Below are 22,830 nucleotides of genomic sequence, written 5' to 3'. Positions count from 1 at the left end.
GCACGTTCATGGAGTGGAATCCCTTCCTGTTGACGAAGGCACCCGGCTGACCCACTGGTGCCTTGATGGCCACATGTGTGCAGTCTATTGCACCCTGGACGTGGGGGAAGCCAGCAAAGGCTGCAAAGCCTCTGGCTTGCTGTGCCTGGCTGGCCTGTCCATGCGGTAGTGAATAAAAGTCAACGCACACCTGAACAGAGCGTCTGTCACCAGCTTGACACAACTGTGGACAGCTGATTGGGACAGTCCACAAAGATCCCCCACTGACCCCTTGGAAAGAACCAGAGGCATACAAGTTGAGGGCCACTGTGACCTTCAGCGCCACTGGCATGGGGTATCCACACACCAGAACAGTCGGAGCTGATCTCAGGCCTGATTATCTGACGAATGGAGGTCATTGTCTCCCTTGAGAGGCAGAGCCTCATTCAGCATTGCATCTTGGACATATCAAGGTAGCTGCATTGTTGCCTGCAAAACCTGGCAGCAGGATAATGGCATCTTCTGCGGCCCCTTCCGCCTTGGACTTCCTGTTGCCCCTGTGCCTGTGCCTCTCCTCCCACAGGTCACTCCCCTGGAGGCTGAATAGAGACACATGCCCTTCCTCCTCCTGCTGGTCCTCTTTTCCTCCTCTGAGGAGGTGCCTCCAGCGGAGAGCACAATCCCCATTCCCAGGGTAAGAGAAGGCTGTCTGATACCTGGAAGGACCCAAGTGGTATGACTCCTCTGGAGTCCTGAGCTGAAGCCTGTTATTTTTGTCAAAGCAGCTCTGAAGTGAAATTAAGTTGTCCTGTTCACACAAGTAAACAGCAGCAACTTATAAGCTAGAGTACAAGCAACTCGCATTAGCGAGTCCACTCATCATCTTATCACGCCTGTGGATGGGGTTGTTGAAAACGTAGCCTGCCCGTTGCGCCCATGCAATGGCCTGAAAATCACACAGGCTACATAAAGTCCCAAGGCAATTGGTATCTTAAAGGCCTTAACTGGCCATTTAATTAATGGCGTGCATGCCTCTGTCTTCATCGTGTACCCGCCTAGCGAAATATCGCAAGGGTACGCGTTAACATCGGCAAGCTCGGCCGACGTCAATGCGCTTTATTCTACACTCGGGCATGTTGGGCGGGAACCCACACGCCGACCTTAAAATTCTGTCCATTGTATTTGTCAAGCAGCAAGGCTCTCCATTGACAAAATAAGATTGTTCTTACAAGGCTTATGGCGAGAAATGGGCACAGAAGGGTTTATCTCAGGAAAGAACTGCTAATCTCATTGTCTTCTCATTTCCACCCATATTGAGAATGTTCCAGATTTTAAAAAGTGGTATTGTGATCATTGTAAATCTGCCCAAGAATGCTGCATAACTTAAAGAGAACAAACAATTTACTTGGCAGGTTTACAAAATAAGCTAATAAAATGTGACCCCACAATGTAGCTCTAAACTATGAAAGATGTCACGACTTTCATGTCCTCAATATGAACGTGTTTACAGCCAATGAAGTACTTTTGAAGTATAGTCACTGTTGTAATGCAGGGAAATGCAGCAGCCGATTTAGTTCCAGCAGGCTCCTACAAATAGCAATGTGATGATGACCAGATAATCTGTTTTTTCACTGACGTCGGGCCGAATCTTCTGAGGAGTGACAATCACCATCGGATTTCCACTCTGATCCGATTTACTTACGTTGCACTGGAGCTCCACATTTCTCACCTGGACTTTTGAACCAGGCCTCCTGAGAAATGTAAAGCATGCCTGCTCCTGGAATCCTTCCTTTGTAGCATAGGAGCATCGAGGGAAGCCAAGCCATGTCCCTTTTTAATGGCCCTAGCTGCCATATTCCAATAAGTTTAAATGTCCCAAACCCAAAATTAATTTGAGAAGCTACAGAGAGAAGGTAAGTGAGGAGTTAAGATGGAAAGTAAGTAGGTGAGAGGGTACTGTGGGGCAGAGCATGAGGTTGGGGGATGGAGGGGGTTTAGTCAGGGGGTGTGAGGGGTGTAGTCAGGGGATGGGGAGGTTAGTTGGGAGGTGCTCCAGTGGGGAGTCAGGGCGTTTACCCAAGAGTTAGAACTGGTTTTAATCCTTCAAACTTTTCCTGCGTAACTATTCTGCTAAGTGAGTGAGAACTATCTGAAGTCTCCAACTCTAACTCAGAGTTTTAGAGGGTTCCACATGCAGGCTAATTGCCCAATGGAAGTCAAAACTTCCCAATCAATCCCCATGTAGTCAGTGAATTTGGAGTCCATAACTGCTTTAAGCTCTTAGGAGGCTTGCCTGGATTTTTTAAACTTCTGTTGCAGTAAAGTGTTTTCCCATGCTGGTCAGACTTTTACTGATATCTGCTATGGTCATTGACCCAGTCAGGTAGTCGTTCCTAAACTTCACAGAATTTTGAAACTAATCGCTGGAAGTAACTATTAGGCCCAGTTCACTGCTCTCCTCCTGTTATGAAATTGTGTTTGAGCAGCTAAATTTTTTTTCAATTGCTGCTGCATGGTTGTCACGTGTAATGGTGCCGACCTCGGGCCCAGACTGTGGGCTTTATCAAAACCCGCACTCACCGAAATGGAATTTTTCCCAATGCTGCCTGCTTACTGTGGCATTCATTTTAAGATTTTACGCCTTTTCCAAGGTTTGCTTACACTTGCTCAAATGTCACTAGGTTCTTTGACTCTGCTGCTGGATTGGGACTTTTCACAGACTATATGCTATGGTGTAGCCCTCAGTACGCTGGACAGTTGATTTTTGTCTCTGCCTCTCAACCTCCATGTCTTCTGTGGAGCTCTTTTGAAGATCATCAACTGTCTTACCAAAGTCTTCAGTTTTGGCCCCTTTTTTCAGGTCAGACCTGCAAACTTTTTTAAAGTTGATTTTCGGAGATTTCAGGGTCCTTCACTGCTGCCACCATATTGTATGGTTGTGACTGGCTAAGGAACAGTTGCAGAGACATGGATATGTCTGAACAAAAACTGGTTTACTGGATGAACTTAACTATTTACAGATGTACAAGACTAGTGTTACTCAGTCTAAGCCATGAGCTTCCTCCTCCTAGAATCCTAGTCATGTGACTCTCTCTTACATCATTATGTGGGTGGTACTGTTTCTTCAGTCCCACATACTAAACCTTTCAGTCCTGAACACTCTCATACTACAAACAGTAATGAGATATGTGCATTTATAATTAAAAAATAGGTGTATTGAACAAATTTACCAAACTCAGAGAACAAAACCCCTGGTCCAGATGGATTGCATCCACATATTTAAAAATAATCTAAGGAAGAAATAAGAAAAGCATTACTGCCCATATTTAATAATTTGTTAAGAAAAAAAGTGCAGTGCCAGAGGACTGGCTTGTAGCTAATGTATTCTTATATTTAAGAAGAGGCACAGACATGTCCAGGGAATTATAGACCAGTCAGCTTAACATTAGTAATAGGAAAGACAATGGGATCTTACTAAAGGAGGGAACAAAAATATGATAATGAATAGTCTGCATGGATTTCAAAAGGGAAAACCTTGCTTGACCAAACTTATTGAATTTTTTGAGCAGGTAACAGAGAGTAGGTAATGGTAATGTTGTCGATGTAGCTTATCTTCAATAAGATGCCCAAAATAGAAAAATGAATAAAATCTGGGGACAAATAGCATAATGGATTGCTATCTGGCTTCAAGATAGAAAGCAGAGTGGAAGCAAGGGTAGTTATTCACAATGGCAAAAGGTTGGAACTGGTGTTCCACAAGGATCAGTGCTGGAATTATTGTTGTTCAATATTTACATTAACGATTTGGACCTTGGAATCGAAAATACAATTTCTACATATGTGGATGACACCAAATTGGGTAGGATGGTCAATACTGAGAGGGACTGCAACAAATTACAAGAGGACATTAATAAACTAGCAGAATGGGCAAATAAGTAGCAAGCGAAGTTCAACACAGTTAAACCTGGAGGAAGAATATTTTGGAAGGTGCAAGTCTAGGTGAAGTAGAGGAACAGAGGGATCTCAGAATAAGAATGCACCAATCACTAAAAGTTGTGCCACAGGTTAGAAAGGCCATGAGAAAAAAAAGCAAATCAAGCACGAGGCTTTAATTCCAGTGAGACAAAATTGACAAGTAGGGAAATTATACTAAAACTGTATCAAACCTTGCTTAGACCACACTTAAGAGTGCTGCATGCAGTTTTGGGCACCATGGGCAGAATTTTCAGTTCAGCAGGCGGGCGCGGGATTGGCTGGAGAACGGACTGCCAACTGCGAGCGGCCCTCGACCACGATTTCACACTGATGGCCAATTAACGGCCAGCCAGTGTGAAACGTGCACTGAAAGGCTCAGAGTTGCCAGGGTGGGGGCAGGGGCAGGATGGGGGCAGGGGCAGGGGCAGGACGAGGGCAGGCGCTGACATAGCGCAGGCATGGGGGGTGGGGGGGTGTGGGCACGGAATGAAAACTCCCTGAAGGCAGAGAGCTGCCTCAAGAAGCTGAAAAATTTAAAAGCAATGAATAAAGATTTTAAAATGCGGAAAAAAATGTCCAAACATCAGAATCAGTCACCTGAAAATATAAATGATGAAAATTCTATCCAAACAGTTTTTTTTTAAATTAATAATGGAAACCTCATCCCGCCCTTGGATGGGGTTTCATCAAAAAGGCAAAGCCCGCCTGGTCAGATTCGCCCATCCACCAACTGGAAGGTTGGACGGGCCATGAAAAGCCTGAGTCAAATGGAACTTAAATGGGCTTACGTGCCCTCTTAATTTTCGTCGGGCACACTTCAGACTTGCGCACCCACCAACCAAAATATCGCGCAAGCGCAGGATGATGTCAGGTTGCTCACCCAACATCATCACATGTTATTTTACACTCGAGCAGGTTGGGCGTGCACCTGCACGCTGAGCTAAAAATTCTGCCCCCATATTAAAAGAAAATTGTAGACAGTGTAGAGAAGATTTACAAGGATACCACCAGAAATGTGTGGCTGTACATTATTAGGAAAGGATTGACAGGCTAGGTCTCTTCTCTCTTGAGAAAAAAGGGTGACCTAATTGAGGTTTTAATTCTGAAGGGGTTTGATAAAGTGGATACAGAGTCAATGTTTCCTCTTTTGGGGAAAAGAATAACATCAATATAAGACAGTCACCAAGAAATCCAGTGGGGAACTCAAAAGAAACTCCTTAGAATGTGGAACTTGCTACCACAGGGAGTGGTTGAAGTGAACATTATAGATGCATTTAAGGGGATGCTAGATAAGCATATGAGGAAGAAGGGAATGGAGGCTTACAGTGGTAGATTCAGATGAGGTAAGATGGGAGAAGGATCGAGTGGAGCATAAGTACCAGCAAGGACTGGTTGGGTCAAATGGAATGTTTCTGCACCATACATCCTCAGAATCAGGGAATTGTGATAGTGCAGAAGGAGGCCATACAGGCCATCGTATCTGCACCAGCTCTCCGAATGAGCATTTCACCCGGTGCCACTCTCCTGCCTTCTGCCCTTAACCCTGCACATTCTTCCTTTTCAGATAACAGTCTAAATCCATTTTGAATGCCTCAATTGAACCTGCCTCTACCACACACTCAGGCAGTGAATTTCAGACTTTAACCACTGTGTAACCAATCCTATGTAAAAAAGAACCCATGATACTATCTTAAAGAAAACTCGGGGTGTTTTCCCTGCTGTCTGACCAACAATATTCCTCAATCAACATTACCAAAGCATTGGTCATTATCATATTGCTATTTGTGGGAGCTTGCTGTACACAAATTGGCTGCTGTATTTCCTACATTACAACAGTGACTACGCTTCAAAAGTTCTTCATTAGTTGTTAATTTTTCAGGATATCCAGGATGTGAAAAGCATTATATAACTACAAGACTTTTTTCTCTAGTCACTGTGTAACACCTCCACAAATTCACACCTACACACCTAATTATACAGACACAAACAGACTCAAAGACCTACACCTAATCAACATGCATGCACCCACACATATGCCAGACATCCTCTCACAGGTACATACATACTGTCACCCACCCCTACACCTACACACACAAAAATATTTTGAGGCAGTTATAACGACAGTTGGTGAGGGTTGTGCTCTTGATGTATTCTATCGATTTTAGCAAGGCTATTGATGAGGTAAGATTGGTCATGAAATTAAAAGCCCATGGGATACAAGGTAAAGTGGCAAGTTAATCCAAATTTGGCTCCAAGGCAGAAAGCAAAGGGCAATAGATGATGGGTGTTTTTGTGACTGGAAGCCTGTTTCCAGTGGGGTTCTGCAGGGCTCAGTATTAGGTCCCTTGCTTTTTGTGGTATGTAGCAATGATTTGGACTTGCATAAAGGGGGTATGATTAAGAAGTTTGCAGACAATACAAAAATTGGCCTTATGGTTGATAATGCAGAAGAAAGTTATAGACTGCAGGAAGGTATCAATGGAATAGTCTGTTAGGTGGAACAATGACAAATGAAATTCAATCCGGAGAAGTGTGAAGTAATATATCTGGGGAAGGCTAACAAGGCCAGGGAATACACAATAAATGGTAGGTTACTGAGAAATGTGGAGGAACTTTGGGACCTTGGAGTGTATGTCCATAGATTCCTGAAGGTAGCTAGACAGGTAGACAAGTGGTGAAGGAAGCATAAGGGATATTTACTTGGCCTAAGAGCTGGGAGTCATACTGGAATTTTACAAAACACTAGTTAGGCCACAGCTGGTGTACTGGGCGAATTTCTGGTCACTGACTATCAGAAAGATGCAATTGCAAAGGAGATTTAGAGGAATGCAACTGGGTTGGAGAATTTTAGTTATGAGGAAAGATTGGGTAGGCTGGGGGTATTTTCTTTAGAATGAAGGAGGCTGAGGAGAAACCGGATTGAAGTGTATAAAATTATGACAGGTTTAGACAGTGTGGATAGGAAGGCACTATTCTCCTTGGTTGTGGGGTCCAGAACCAGGAAACATAGATTTAGGGCAAGAGGTACAGGTTTACACTGGACTCAACAGGAAATCTTTTCACCTAGAGGGTGATGGGGATCTAGAAAATACTTGGATATCAATTTGAAGTGCCGTAACTAAAAGGGCTACAAATCAGGAGCAGAAAGTAGGATTTTTTTAAAACTCTGTTACGGGACTTGAGCATCGCTGGCTGGGCCAGCATTTATTGCCCATCCCTAATTGCCCTTGAAAAGGTGGTGGTGAGCTGCCTTCTTGAACCACAGCAGTCCATGTGGTGTAGGTAACTCACAGTACAGTTAGGAAGGGAGTTCACAGATTTTGACCCAGGGACAGTGAAGGAACAGAGATATATTTCCAAGTCAGGATGGTGAGTGGCTTGGAGGGGAATTTCCAGGTGGTGGTGTTCCCATGTGTCTGCTGCCCTTGTCCTTCTGGGTGGTGAGATCGCTGATTTAGAAGGTGCTGCCTATGAAGCCTTGGTGAGTTCCTGCAGTGCATCTTGTAGATGGCACACACTGCTGCTACTGTGCTTCGATGGTGGACGTAATGGATGTTGAAGGTGGTGGATGGCACTCCAGTCAAACGGACTGATTTGTCCTGGACGGTCCTGAGCTTTTCGAGTGCTGTTGGTGCTGCACTCATCAAGATGGTGTTGGGGACATTGATGGGATTGAAGGCTAATAAATCCCCGGTGCCTGATAATCTACATCCCAGAGTACTTAAGGAAGTGGCCTGAGAAATAGTAGATGCATTGGTGGTCAACTTCCGAGATTCTATAGACTCTGGAACAGTTCCTACAGATTGGAGGGTAGCTAATGTAACCTCATTATTTAAAAATGGAGGCAGAGAGAAAACAGGGAATTATAGACCAGTCAGCCTGACACCAGTAGTGGGGAAAATTCTAGAGTCCATTATAAAAGATTAAATAGCTGAGCACATGGAAAACAGTGGCAGAATCGGACAGAGTCAGCATGGATTTATGAAAGGGAAATCATGCTTGACAAATCTACTGGAATTTTTTGAGGATGTAACTATTAGAGTTGATGAGGGGGAGCCAGTGGATGTGGTTTATTTGGATTTTCAGAAGGCTTTCGACAAAGTCCCACATAAGAGATTGGCGTGTAAAATTAAAGCGCATGAGATTGGGGGTAATGTATTGAGATGGATAGAAAACTGGTTTGCCAGCAGGAAACAAAGGGTAGGAATAAATGGGTCTTTTTCCGAATGGCAGGCAGTAACTAGTGGGATACCGTAGGGATCAGTGCTGGGACCCCAGTTATTCACAATGTATATAATGATTTAGGTGAGGGAATTAAATGTAATATCTCCAAATTTGCAGAGCTGAGTGGGAGGGTGAGCCGTGCGGAGGATGCAGAGATACTTCAGTGTGATTTGGACAAGCTGAGTGAATGGGCAAATGCATGGCAGATGCAGTATAATGTGGATAAATGTGAGGTTATCCACTTTGGTAGTAAAAACAGGAAAGCAGATTATTATCTGAATGGCTATAAATTGAGAGAGGGGAATGTGCAACGAGACCTGGGTGTCCTTGTACACCAGTCACTGAAGGTAAGCATGCAGGTGCAGCAGGTGGTAAAGAAGGCAAATGGTATGTTGGCCTTCATAGCCAGAGGATTCGAGTACAGGAACAGGGATGTCTTGCTGCAATTGTACAGGGCCTTGGTGGGACCACACCTGGAATATTGTGTGCAATTTTGGTACTTGCTATAGAGGGAGTGCAGCGAAGGTTTACCTGACTGATTCCTGGGATGGCGGGACTGACATATGAAGAGAGATTGAGTTGGTTAGGATTATATTCGCTGGAGTTCAGAAGAATAAGAGGGGATCTCATAGAAACCTGTAAAATTCTAACAGGACTAGACAGGGTAGATGCAGGAAGGATGTTCCCGATGGTGGGGGGAATCCAGAACCAAGGGTCACAGTCTGAGGATTTGGGGTAGACCATTTAGGACTGAGATGAGGAGAAATTTTTTCACCCAGAGAGTGGTGAGCCTGTGGAATTCGTTACCACAGAAAACAATTGAGACCAAAACATTGTATGCTTTTAAGAAGGAGTTAGATATAGCTCTTGGGGCGAAAGGGATCAAAGGAAATGGGGAGAAAGTGGGAGCAGTCTATTGAGTTGGATGATCAGCTATGATCATAATGAATGGTGGAGCAGGCTCGAAGGGCTAAGTGGCCTACTCCTGCTCCTAGTTTCTATGTTTCTATAAGTGGAGAGTATTCCATCACACCCCTGACTTGTGCCTTGTAGATGGTGAACAGGCTTTGGGGAGTCAGGAGGTGAGTTACTCTCTGCATAATTCCCAGCCTCTGACCAACTCTTGTAGTCACAGTATTTACATGGCTGGTCCAGTTCAGTTTCTGGTTAATGTAATCCCTAGAATGTTATTAATGGGGGAATTCAGCAATGGTAATGATACACATGCACACTAACACTCACAAACCCACATGTACTCTTACATTCATACAGCCCTACACATCCACTCACATGCACTCTTATTTGCACAAACCTATTCATATAACTCTGTTACCCATGCACCCTCACTTACACATGGTGTGTGGTTATTAGCAAACCCACTGAAAAAGTTTACCCTTACAATTTCATTCATGTGTTATATTATACAGAAATTCTTTGTCAATAGTTTTGCTTCGCATTCTTCATAAGTGAGCACAATTTTGGGGAAAGCGCGATCTTATTTAACAGAAAAGCCCTATCCTTTGCAATGAAGTTTGAAAGTAGTCAGATTTCCCTTGCATTTGGACTGAATCACCTCCAGTGCTTAACATGAGGCTGTGGTGCCACAATGAAGCATTTATTAACAGTCAACACTGTGCCTGCTCTGCGTAGCTGGCTCTGATAGCAATGCCAGATATAAGCTGTGGTTTTTTCAGTAACAGTGCTTTTAAATTATTACTGTCAACTGTGTTTCTAGAATTCAAAGCATTGCATTCAGGAGCCAATATCCTGATTTTCTTTTCCCAGTATGTTCCAGTCAGGAGGCTGGCAGGATTTAGGTGGCTGTAACTCAGCTGATGCAACTATCCAGTCACACATAATGAGCATGGAAGAGGAGTCCAGCCCCCTTGGTGATTTTTACCTCCCACAGATTGGCACCTGTCCATTTCCCTTTAATCCTGATTTCCTTTAATCATCAATCCTCTTTAATCCTCAAGTGTTCTGAGGCTGGGATAGTAGAGCCCACTTCACTGGAGTAATAAATGCAAGTTGTTTTAAAGATTTTGGGGTAGCAATTCATCTTGGGTACAGGTCATGGGCTGTCCATTATGCAAAAATACCAAAGTCATATGCATTCAAGTTAACATCTAAATTTAGGTGTCAGACATGACTCAATAGGGATGGCGATTACTTTTGCTTCTTGTTAGGAGGCTGTAGATACAAACCTAAGCCCAGAAATGGAACATTAATTTGATGCTCCAGTGAAATACTGAGGGACTGCTGCATTGTTGGAGTTGCCAGCTTTCAGATAAGACATTCAAATGAGGCCCTGTCTGCCTTATCAAATGCCCACAAAATAATCCATCCAGCTTTACACCTGAGCAACAAGTTGAAAATAACTCTTACATTATGGGCACAAATCTCCCCAGTGAAATGATGAGTAAACAAAAGTTCTCAACAACACACTCTTCTTGCAATTTGCTTTTGGATAGAGCAAACATCACATGGTGCTTCACTGTTAGGAGGAAGGAGGCTGGACACGAATGATCAAGGAAGAAACTATAAGGGGTGACCAAAGTGTAGAAAAATAAGATATTGAGAAGATTTTTTAAAAGGAGATGAGAGATGGGAGGTTGTTTGGGGTGGGGGGGAGGTGCAGTGAGATTTAGGGCAGGAATTCCAGGACACAAGACTCAGTCAGTTCAAGGTTTGGCCCCTTCTTGTGGGGCCAACCCACATCGGGCAGGCTTCAAAAATGACAGGCAGTACTCCATTCTGTGAGTCCTGCCCCCATTCCTGTTGCTGGCTACTTTGAAGCATGTGAGAAAAGGTCACAGATCATTAGCCCACCAGCAACTGTCCCAATGTTGCTGGCTTCATTGCAGGGTTGGCCTTTCAGATGTTTTTTATGAAATCACATCAGCCTCTAAAGATGACATGGTCCACAGCAGCTCAGAAGTATTGTGAACTATGGGAGAGCCCTGTTCTGGTGTCAGGAACCTATTGACCGGTAAGTTCAAAATGTGTTGCCAACTTCACATTTCATAATGAAATGCTGTATGATAAGTTAAATATGTTCTTAATGCTGTGTTGAATTCACCATTAAATTGACCAGCATTGTGAAAGTGGAAATGTCTTCAGATGCATTAGAGTACTGGATAAAGTGCTCTTCTGCATTGAACAATATTGTAATTCAGATTTAACTGTATCAATTGTCCCTTTTTCTTTAATTTTTTTAATTGAATGACAGCTCAGACATCTGTTTGACTATTTCAAGGCTTGAACAGATAGTTGAGCTCTTTGAATTACTTCAAAAGCTTTAATGTATTCAGCTCTGGAGGTTTTGTTGACACAGTTGCACAATGGAATCTCATTATGATTGCTTGGTTGAGCTCCAAACTCACTAATGATCACACTCAGTAGGAGTTGGTGATACAGACATTTGGTAAAATATTATGAATGCTTGGCTGAGCTCCAATACCACTAATAAATTAAGCTGGGCAGGGGTTATTGACACCGTTGTCAAAGGGACTGAGTTTATTTATATTGACAGTTTTATGAGCTCCTAAGAAAATATTGTTTTTTTGAATGACTGTTTATTTTGATAATTTTATCATTCTTAATAGGATAATGGTTTTTGAATGAAGATGTTTGTAAAACAAACAAAGATTTCCAAATGTTATTATAGTGCTCATGAGTTCTGTACACAGTGGACACTGGACTTTGGAGGGTGGGAGGAAATGGGGGCTATATGGGATATGGAGCATGGATAGGGGTTGAGGGGGGGTGAAGGTTAGGTGCCCTCATACGCATTTTCTTGAACTGTGCCAATGTTCCAGCGAACAGAGGCACACCTTCTAACCTTCCCACCTCAGCATCCACTTGTCCCCGTTCCTGCCTCAGGCTTGCTTCTAGAAGCAGTAACACCTATCCCAGACCACCTCGGGCAGGTACTACTGGGCAGGGATCACGACGTCAGGAAATCACTTGACTTGCAATTCTTGCCTCCAAAATAAAAATCCAGCTCCCAGTCAGTCCTCTTGGGTAGATGTAAAAGATCCCAGGACACTAGTTCAAAGAAGAGCAGGAAAGTCCTCCATGATATCCCCACTAATTGAGAGGATCATAAATAGATCATGGAATTATAAGCACAGAAAGAGGTCAATTGTGCCTGGGCTGCCTCTTTTAAACCAATTAATCTTAGTTCCTCCCTCTTTCCACACAGTACTGTAAATCCTTTCCATTCAGGCAATTTGATCCAATTCTATTTTGAAAGTTAGATCTGCTTCCACCACCCTTTCAGGCAGTGCATTCCAGATCACAACTTGCTGTGGAAAGAAATGCTTCCTTGCATCGCCTCCATTTTTTTTGCCTATTACCTTAAATTGTTGTCCTCTGATTACTGACCTTTCTGCCATTGGAAGGTTTCTCTTAACTTACACCATCAAAACCATTCATGACTTTGATCACCTCTGTTAAACCTCCTCTTAACCTTTTCTGCTAATTCATTCTCAGTCAGTGGATGTCACTGACTAGACCAGTGCTTATTATCTGTTCTGTTGCCTTTGAAGAGGTGGTACTAAGTCTCCTTCATAAACCGTTGAAGTCCATAGGCTCTCCTACCCTAGCCACTGACTATGTCCCTCTCTCTTCCAACTGTCTGAAGCTGAATCAAACTATTTGCAACCTTTACACTGAGATGAGCTTCTTATCATAATCAGTGCCAACATTAAGTCTACCTATTTCCACTCTATCGCATTGCCTGACTCTGCCCCTACCTCAGCTCATCTGCTGCTGAAACATTCAGTCATGCCTTTCACTATTCCAACCCACTCCTGGCTAGCCTGCAACCTTCTATCCGCTTTAAAATTTGATGTCGTTCAAAACTCTGCTGACTGTATGCCTACTTGCACCAGTATGCTTACAGTACAAAGCTATGTGTAAGTTGTGAGGAGAACACAAAGAGGCTGCAAAGAGACTTGGATAGCTTAAGTGAGTGGGCGTCAAGGTGGCAGATGGAGTACAATGTGGAGGAGTGTGAGGTTATCCACATTGGTAGTAAGAAGGGAAAAGCAGAATATTTTTTTAAAAGCGTGAAACTTGTACACATTGATGTTCAGAGTGACTTTGGTGTAGTCTTAAAAGGAATACAGAAAGTTAGCATGCAGGTACAGCAAGCCATTCAGAAGGCAAAAGGCATGATGGCAATAAAAGAATAAAGAAGTCTTGCTACAGTTGTACAGGACTTTGGTGAGACCACATCTGGAGTACTGTGTGCAGTTTTGGTCTCCACATTTAAGAAAGGATATATTTGCATTGGAGACAGTACAATGAAGGTTCACTAGATTGGTCTCTCGGATATCAAGGTTGACCTATGATGAGGGGCTGAGTAAACTTGGTCTATATTCCTTGGAATTTAGAGAAATGAGAAGTTAGCACTTGAAACAAGATTCTGAAGGGAATTGTCAGGGTAGATACTATCAGGTTGTTTCCGATGGCTGGGAAATCTAGAACTTGGGTCACCGTCTCAGGATAAGGGGGTTATCACTTAAGGCTGAGATGAGGAGAAATTTTTTCACTCCAAGGGTTGTGAATCATTGGAATTCCCTAGCTTAGAGGATTGTGGGTCCTCCATCATTGAATACATTTAAGGCTGGGATAAACAGATGGGTCAACGCCACATCACAGAACCATTGGAGAGCCTCTGTAGACCCCAGTTTGAGTACCACTGCTGTGAAGCACTTTCAGACATTTGCTTACATTACACGTGGTATATAATTATAAGTTGTTGTTCAAGTGTTGTTATCTCCACTTAGCTGTAATTCCTCAACCCTAGTCCAATGCCAGTAAATCTCTTCTGTAGCTTCTCTAAGGATATGACAGCCTTCCTAAAGTGGTACCTTGAATTTAACACAATGTTCCAGCTGAGGTTTAGCATAACTTCCTTGTTTTTGTACTCTATTCCTCTATTAATAAAGCATATGATCCCATGTGTCTTATTAATGTCCTTCTCAACATTTCCTGTCATTATCCGAGCTTTGCATACATATACCCCCAGATCTATCTGTCCCTCCACCCTTTAAAATTGCATTCAATTATCTCATTGTTGTTTGTGAGACTTTGCTGCGCACAAATTGACTGTGGTTCCTTTCCTTACAGTGACTGCATTTGGATGTGAAACATTTGGGAATGTCTCAAGATTCTACAGGTATTTTTCAAAGGGCAGGAGCAGGAAGAGAAAAACAACGATACTGGATCAATGGTTGGATGATGGTTGATTAATCACTTTTCCTGGCTGAATGTTTTCACTTGATACTGATAGATGAAGCATTCAGTGCCTGATATGCAAAGACATCACGTTGAAAAATACAAACCCTTGGTGTTAGGCCAAGTTATGCATCGTCACTCAGACTTTTTGCCGGCCTTGAGAGTTTTTCTGTAAAGCATTACTTAGATAACTCAGTTACTCAGATAACAAGCCATGCTACACAGGATGTGACTCAAAATTCATAGTTTGCCCTGGCATGTTGCACTTTTTTGAATCTTTTTGTCAATATGAATGCAGTTTAGCAGGAACTGACGCACCCATTGGGCAGGTATTTACAGCCCCAGCGCGGCAGGGACAGAGCCGTAAAATGCCACGAGCCATTCAAAGATCCAATGACTTCAGCAGGACCAGAAAATCCCGCTGGTGGTAGGGGCCATAAAATTCTTCCGTTATATCTAATAAAACAAAATGTTGCATATTCTAGAAATCTTAAATAAAAACAGAAACTCAGAGGAACACTCAGCAGGTGAGGCAGCATTGTATACAGAAAGAAACAGAGTTAATGTTTCAGCTCAATAACCTTAGTCCGGAGGAAGAGGTGTACCTAAAATATTCATGCTTTCCCTCTTTCCATAAATGCTGCCTGAGTTGCTGAGAGTTTGACATTTTCTGTATATATTACTTCACTATCAGTGGATTCAAAATAATTATTCTCCTAGCCTTTCCATTGACTGCTTTTCCAGATCCCCTGGATTAGTCCCTCCTTCTGCAAGTTAAAAAAAAGTTTTCTCAGATTAAGTTGATATAAACAGCAGAAGATGCTGGAAATGAAGTGGGAAAGGGAAGTCAGCTTTTCATGAAGAAAGCCTTTCCCAGTAAGGCTGGGGTAGAATCCTTTCACCATAATTTAGGCAAAAACCCCAAAGAAAAGGTATATAACAACACAGCTTGCCTTTATACATCACCATTAACAAATGTGCCTCACAGGAACATTCTGAAGCAAAATTTGCCAATTAGACTTGGCAGTTCCTAAAAATTGTTGGGCATGAATCCCCATGATCATTTGTGCCAATCCTGAGTTACCTCCAATGTAATTTCACCCAGCCACCATGCAAAAAGGACATGACTATCCTACATTTACTCTCATTCTGAACAAATTTAAACCAAAGACTTTGGATCCTGCTGTACCTAAAGTCAGTATTTTTGATGTTTCATAGCAATTTTAATTTTCCCCATACTGAAATCAGCACTGTGTTTTCTATGGCCTGGTATTTCCCAGGAATGTTCACCCAAACACATGCACAATTGCACCACAAAGCCAACTACCCACGTAGAAAAGCAAGGAAATTCGGGTGTAAGTGTGCTGTGCATGGACTCATGGTACACCCAAATTTCCTTAATCTTTAACAGTCATTCAGCATGATCTTTGCTCAGATGTACCATAACTCATTATTATGGTAGCTCACCCCCTCCACCTTGGTATGGAGAGGTACATGTGAATTGTTTGTGAATACACTATTCAAAATGGCTGTAAGCTTAGGTCCAACATTCTAGGCACAGGAGGGGGCAAATCATATTTCTGGTGTGTTGAGGCAATTTTGTTCTCATAGGGCAGAATCTTTCAGTCAGCGTGCGGGGTTGGCCCGACAAGCTGACGCGTAAAATGATGCACGGTGACGTAAGGCATGCGTCCCAACATCATTGCTCTCAGTAGCGATGTTTTGTTTGGCAGGCGCTTGCCTGAGTCAGCTGTGCGCCCGCCAATATGTAAACTGCCTATTAAGGCCATTAAGAAATTAATTGAAGTAATTGTTAATGCTGCCCGTCCGACCTTACGGTTGGTGGGCAGGCGAAAAGGCCAAGTGGCCTTCACATTTTTTAGGAAACCTCATCCACGAGCAGGATTCATTTAATAACTACATTTTTTTTCAATAAGCGAGCAGTGATTGGCTCCCACTGAGCCCGCCTGCCATATGAAAAATTCTGCCCATAGAGATCTATGCTGCATTTACTGATTTTTTTTCTGCTGGCATCTGAATGAGCTACATGAAAAAATTGAGAAGATTGCATGACGGCACTTTCTTAAATGCACATAAAGGATCGTAATGAGGAAGCAATTTCATACTTAAGGAAGCAATATATGGTGTGAGCTGAACTTTGTTTGGACCTTGATTGTTAATTTTTACATGTATTGACATAAAATTTCATCAATTGCAAAATGGGCACAGATACTATGCAAAAACGTTAGAAATAGGAGCAGGAGTGGACCATAAGCCCCTTTGAGACTGCCTAGTTATACAATACAATCATGGCAGATCTTGCCTCAACTCCACTTTCCCGCCACTCTCCATATCCTTTGACTCCCTAAGAAACCAAAAATCAGTCTATCTCAACCATAAATATATTCAACAGTGGAGCATGTGCAACCCTCTGGGATAGAGGCTTCCAAAGATTCACAACCCTTTGAGTGAAGTAATTACTCCTTCTCTCAGTCCTGAATGATCAACCCCTTATCCTGACACCGTGCCCTCATGTTCTAGATTCCCCAACCTTGTCAAGCTTCTTCAGGATACTGTAAGTTTCAGTGAAACAACCTGTCATTCTTCTCAACTCAAAAGAGTATTGGCTCAATTTACTCAACCTCTCCCCAAGAACAAATCTTGTGAACCTTCACTATACTGCCTTCACGGTAGGTGAATCATTCCTTAGATATGGAACTCAAAACTGCGCACAGTACTCCAAAGACTTTGGTTTCACAAAAGTCCTGTACAATTGTAGCAAGACTTTGTTATTCTTGTCCTCTAATCCCCTTGCAACAAAAGCCAACATGCCATTTGCCTTCTTCCTTACTTGCTGTACCTGCATGCTAACTTTGTGTTAGTTTAAAACTACACCAAGTCCCTCTGAACAATATCAATTAGAAGTTTCAAGCTTTTCTATTCCCACTACCAAGTGAATAGCCTCACGCTTCCCCACATTACATTCCATCTGCCACCATGTTGCTCACTCACTTAATCTGCCTATACCACTTTGCAGCCTTTTTGCATCCTCCTCACAGTTTATATTCCCACCTAGTTACATATTATCAGCAAACCTAGATACAGTACTCTTGTCTTTTCATCTAACTCAAGATAGACTGTAAATAGCAGCACTAGTCCTTGCTACACTCCAGTAGTCAAAGTGTGCCAACTTGAAATTGTCCCATTTATCCCTACCCTTTGCTCCCTGTACATCAACAAATTCTCTATCCATGCTAATAGATTACCCCAGTTCCATGAGCTCTTATCTTGCATATTAGCCTTTAAGTGGTGCCTTGATGAATGCCTTTTGGAAATCTAAGTATACTGTATCTACTAGTTCCCTTTTATCTACCCTACTAGCTTTGTCCTCAAAAACTGTAATAAATTTGTCAAATGTGATTTCCCTTTCATGAAACCATGTTGACTTTGTCGGATTATACTATGCTTTTTAAGTGCATTTTCAAGGCTTCCTTAATAATAGACTGAAATATTTTCCTGACAACTGATGTCAGGCTAACTTGCCTGCAGTTCCTCATTTTCTCTCTCCCTCCTTTCTTGAATTGTGGTATTGCATTTACTAATGTCCAGTCTACTGGGACCATTCCCGAAATGAGGAAATTTTGTAACATGAAACCAGCACATCCATTATCTCTGCAGCTGCCTCTTTTAGAACCCTAGGATGTAGGACATCAGGTCCTGGGATTTATCAGCCTTTAGTCCTTTAAGTTTCTTTTATGCTGATATTAATTATCTTAAGTTCCTCACTGGTATTAGCCCTTTTGTTACCTTCTATTTCTGGTATGTAATTTGAATCTTCTACAGTGAAGCAGACACAAAATATTTGTTCAACGTCCCTGCTATTTCCTCATTCCCCATGATCATTCCTCCAGCCTCTGTCTCTAATGAATCAACCTTAGCTATTCTCCTCCTTATTATACATTTGTTAAAATTCTTACAATCTGTTTATATATTTCTGGCTAGTTTACTTTCATATTCTACTTTTCTTTTTAGTCTGCCTTTTTGTTGCCCTTTGGGAATGTTTTAGTAATCAACAATCCTAAGGCTTTCTACTATTCTTTGGAACATTTTAAACCGTGTCTTTTAATCTAATCTTGTTCTTAGACAAGACATGAGTGGAACTTTCTCACTGGGTCATTGTTTATTAATGGAATGTATTTTTGTTGAATATTTTGAATTGTTTCTTTAATTGTTTCCCACCATACCTTTTAACCTATTTACCCAATCAACCTCAGCCAACCTTCCCCTCATACCTCTATAATTGGCTTTGTGTAGAATTTCAGCAAAACTTGCTGATTACCCAGCCACAGGAAATTCTGGATATATATGTTTGAATGTTTTGTCATGGCATTAGACCCTGTTACATTACAAAGATACACACTTCACAATGTGCTTAAATAATCATTCAGTGGCTTCAACTTTCATTTACACAATGTCAATTATGGCAAATGGGGACATAAAAAAAGGAAGATGGTATATGCTATCCATGTAGATATCTGCCATGGGAATCAGCTTTCAGTCAAAAGACTGGTTTCAAGACCCAATTCTGAGACTTGAGTACAAATTCCAGCCTGACACTCCCACTGCAGTACTTTAGGAATCCTGCACAATTGCCAAGGTAGATTTGTCTTGGATGAGGTTATCTGGTCACGTTGCTGATTGTGATATCTTACTCTGAACACATTGGCTGCTGGACTTCCCATGTTACAATAGTGACTGACTGCACTTCAGAAGTGCTGGCTAGCTGAAAAGCGTCTCTGACATTGTAAAAGGCACTATGTAACCGCACGATTTCTTGCCTTCAAGTCTAACTGTTCTTGTAAACCCGTCTGGAAACGCCAGATAAATGAACTCTTCACAATACACTCAGTTTGTCCTCGTGTGTAGTAATTCAAAAATTGGAAAGTGGGTTTATTACGGAGGGACCGCCTGGAATCCTCCTTCCCGCACAGCAATACCACAATCCCACACGTTCGCTCAACATCCAACCTCCCCCCCTCCCCCCCCACCCCCCCCCCAAACCACCATTGTACCAACTCAGAGCTCACCACCAACCCTCAATAGCATCAATTGGCAATGCTGAGAGCCCCTCAACATGAGGCAGGACCTCAGAGACCAAACTGATGTGTAATATGTGAAATTGTAAGTAAACAAGCTTTTTAAAATACTTCTGTAATGGATTTAAAGTTTTGGGGGCATTCCGAGATCCATAAAATTAGTCACTCTATTAGAATTTTCTGAAGTTCTTTAAAGTTTGGTTAGGTTCTAATTAATGTCAGAGGGGGTTTGGATTCCGGCTGTGTAATAGTGAGCGGGTTCTGGATTCTTGCTGTGTAACAGTGAGCTGGGTTTGGAGTCTTGCTGTGTAACAGTGAGCTGGAGTCTTGCTGCGTAATAGTGAGCTGGAGTCTGGAGTCTTGCTGTGTAACAGTGAGCTGGGGTTTGGAGTCTTGCTGTGTAACAGTGAGCTGGCGTCTGGAGTCTTGCTGTGTAATAGTGAGCTGGGGTCTGGAATCTTGCTGTGTAACAGTGAGCTGGAGTCTTGCTGTGTAACAGTGAGCTGGGGTTTGGAGTCTTGTGTAACAGTGAGCTGGGGTCTGGAGTCTTGCTGTGTAACAGTGAGCTGGGGTCTGGAGTCTTGCTGTGTAACAGTGAGCTGGGGTCTGGAGTCTTGCTGTGTAACAGTGAGCTGGGGTCTGGAGTCTTGCTGTGTAACAGTGAGCTGAGTTTTGGAGTCGTGCTGTGTAATAGTGAGCTGGAGTCTGGAGTCTTACCTGCCGATTTCCGAGCATTCCACGGAGTCCGCCGCCACCGCAGCTTGAGAGTACAAGTTGCGACCTTTGCATCGCGGCTTCCACAACAACAGTAACAGAATCACGGCGGTGAGCAGCACAGCCACGAAAAGTACAACAAAACAGCAGCAGCTCCTCCTGTTCTTCATCCTCCTGACCCGAATCCCCACTCCGACAGACTGGATTGCAAGTGATCACCGCAGGTCGCTCCCTCGGCTCTTGTTGTTTGCCTCAGTGACTGAGCCTTTCTCCCTCTTCCGTGTCTGTCTGGCTCCTTCTGTCGTTGTGTTTGTTCCTGTCAGCCTCTCCCAATTTCTGTGTTTCTCTCACTCTCTCCTTGTTATGTGTCTCTCTTTCCCTTTATTTCTGTCTCTGCCCTGTGTCTTTCCCTCTCGCCCCTATATTCCTCGCCTCCAGTTAGTGGGCGGGGGAGGGGGGATTTTCCTTCCGTTGCCAGTTCCTGGTACAGACTTCGCATTTCTTGCAAGTCTGTAATTGCACGAAGCTGTTGAAAATATTTAAACCAACCGTGTCAGCAATTCAAACCTTTCGGAACTGAATACCACCTTCACCCACTGCAAAAACAGAATTACCAGGATCCGCAGTTTTTTGTTTTTACCTTCACCCACTGGGCTGGTTATGACACAGATTGGGGGTTTAATCAAGGGTTTCCTGTCTCTTTAATTTATTAATGTTCACTCGACAAGTGAGCAAGCTCCCTCATTCAGTCGTCTTTCTCATCTCCCCTGGTTTCCTGGAATTATTTTCACTTTCCCTCAATCTCCTGTCTTAAATGTTCCAAAACTCTGATACCCGTGTCCTAACTCGCACAAAGTTTTGTTCACCCATCACTGCTACGCTCACTGACCTGCCCTGGATTCTAAGCTCTGGAATTCCTTCCTCAACACTTTTGCTATAATTTCACGGGATGTGGGTGTCCCTGGCTCAGCCAACATTTGTTGCCCTTCCCTAATTGACCTTGAGAAGGTGATGGTGAGTTGCCTTCTTGAACCAATGTGGTGTAGGTACATTCACAGTGCTGTTGGGGAGGGAGTTCCAGGATTTTGACCCAGCTACAGTGAAGGAACGGCAATATATTTCCAGTGACTTGGAGGGGAACTTGCAGGTGGTGGTGTTCCCATCTGTCTGCTGCCCTTCTCCTTCAGGATGGTAGCGGTCATGGGTTTGGAAGGTCCTATCGAAGGAGCCTTGGTGAGTTGCTGCAGTGCATCTTGCAGATGGTACACATTGCTGCTATTGTGCCTCCATGGTGGAGAGAGTGAATGTTTAAGGTGCTGGATGAAGCTCTCCTTTAATATCTTCTCTGACATTTATGTGGCAGCTATGACATAGCAAACCATCTCAAGGCACCTGAACAAGAGCTTTATCAAACAAACATTTACAGCAAGTGAAAGAATGAGAAGTCAGAACAAGTGACCAAACACTTGGGTGACCAAAAGATAGGGTTAAAAGGCTGTCTTGAAGGGGGAGAGAAAGAATGTTTAGGAAGGGACCAGGCAGCTGAAGGCATGGCTGTTAGTGGTGGGCTGAACAAAACAATCTGAGCACAGAGGAACATGATCAATCTGTGTCATAGCCAGCCCAGTGGGTGAAGATGGCATTCAGCTCCAATCTGTTTGAATTGCTGGCACAGTTGATTTACATATTTTTAACAGCTTCGTGCAATTACAGACTTGCAAGAAATGCAGTGAATGAGCAGAAGCTCATGGAGCCAACTTCACTCATTATTATCTCTTGCATGAATTCCCTTGAATAAGTTCATGGCTATCCCCCATGCCTGCCTTAGCATTCTCTGAAAAGCCTATAATGGCATCAGTAGTTACCCCTCTAACAGCACCAATCGACCATCCTGTTCTCTCTAGCATACCACTCAAACTCTCCAACCTCCCTATCCCTTTTCATTTTTGTGCCATTGCAATGCCACTTCCCCGCGCCCCCCCAACCACCACCCCCCCCCAACCCAGACCTTACTGTTGCACTATCACAGTCACCTTTGTAAGCGCCTCCAGAATGTTCACTTACAGAGAAACAAGGACCTTGCCATCTATGCATCCATGACCTTGCTGTAGAGGATTGTATTGGCCTCCTGTCACTAACAGATTGAACTCGCTGTCATTGGCTGGTCTTCCCACTGATCCTGACCCTAGTAGTGTCCGAGTCCTGCCTGCCAATTAAGAGGCCACCTCCAGGAGCCACATCCAATTATGGACAGGTAGTTGGCTGTGCAAGTAGCAGGACCAATCAGAGCCTGAGAACCTTTGACCTGGAAGCAGTACAGTAAGGAAAATCTGTCATTTCTTTAAAAGGTCATCATCTTTTTGATTCCCTTACCATGCCTAGAGATGCATGAGGCAGAGAGAGTGCATGTTTACATCTGTTTCTGTAGCTAGTTTTTCCTGAAACAGGTAGCTAGCAAGAGGCAATAGCTTGATGGGTGCCATTCCACATCAAGCATGGGTGGCCAAAAGACTACTCTGCTCTTATCACCTGCTATAGGCACATTGGAAGGATTTACAGGCTGATAATCAACCTGTTTGGCCATGATATGAACTCA

General features: G+C 43.2%; 1 protein-coding gene across 1 annotated transcript in view; it reads right to left on the bottom strand.

Moving 5' to 3' along the window:
- ggt5b (gamma-glutamyltransferase 5b) overlaps positions 1–20,819 on the bottom strand; it is a 557,923-nt gene extending 537,104 nt beyond the window's left edge. The window contains exon 1 of the mRNA XM_041202316.1: positions 20,238–20,819. Coding sequence (XP_041058250.1) covers positions 20,238–20,404 — 167 coding nt within the window. The 5' untranslated portion in view covers positions 20,405–20,819. The remainder of the gene's footprint in view (positions 1–20,237) is intronic.
- Between the last annotated feature and the right edge of the window lie 2,011 nt (positions 20,820–22,830).

The sequence above is a fragment of the Carcharodon carcharias genome, chromosome 13 (genome assembly GCF_017639515.1).
Source record: "Carcharodon carcharias isolate sCarCar2 chromosome 13, sCarCar2.pri, whole genome shotgun sequence".
NCBI classification, from domain to species: domain Eukaryota; kingdom Metazoa; phylum Chordata; class Chondrichthyes; order Lamniformes; family Lamnidae; genus Carcharodon; species Carcharodon carcharias.
The sequence above is the reverse complement of the archived record's forward strand: the minus strand, read 5'-3'. Positions and strand labels throughout refer to the sequence as shown.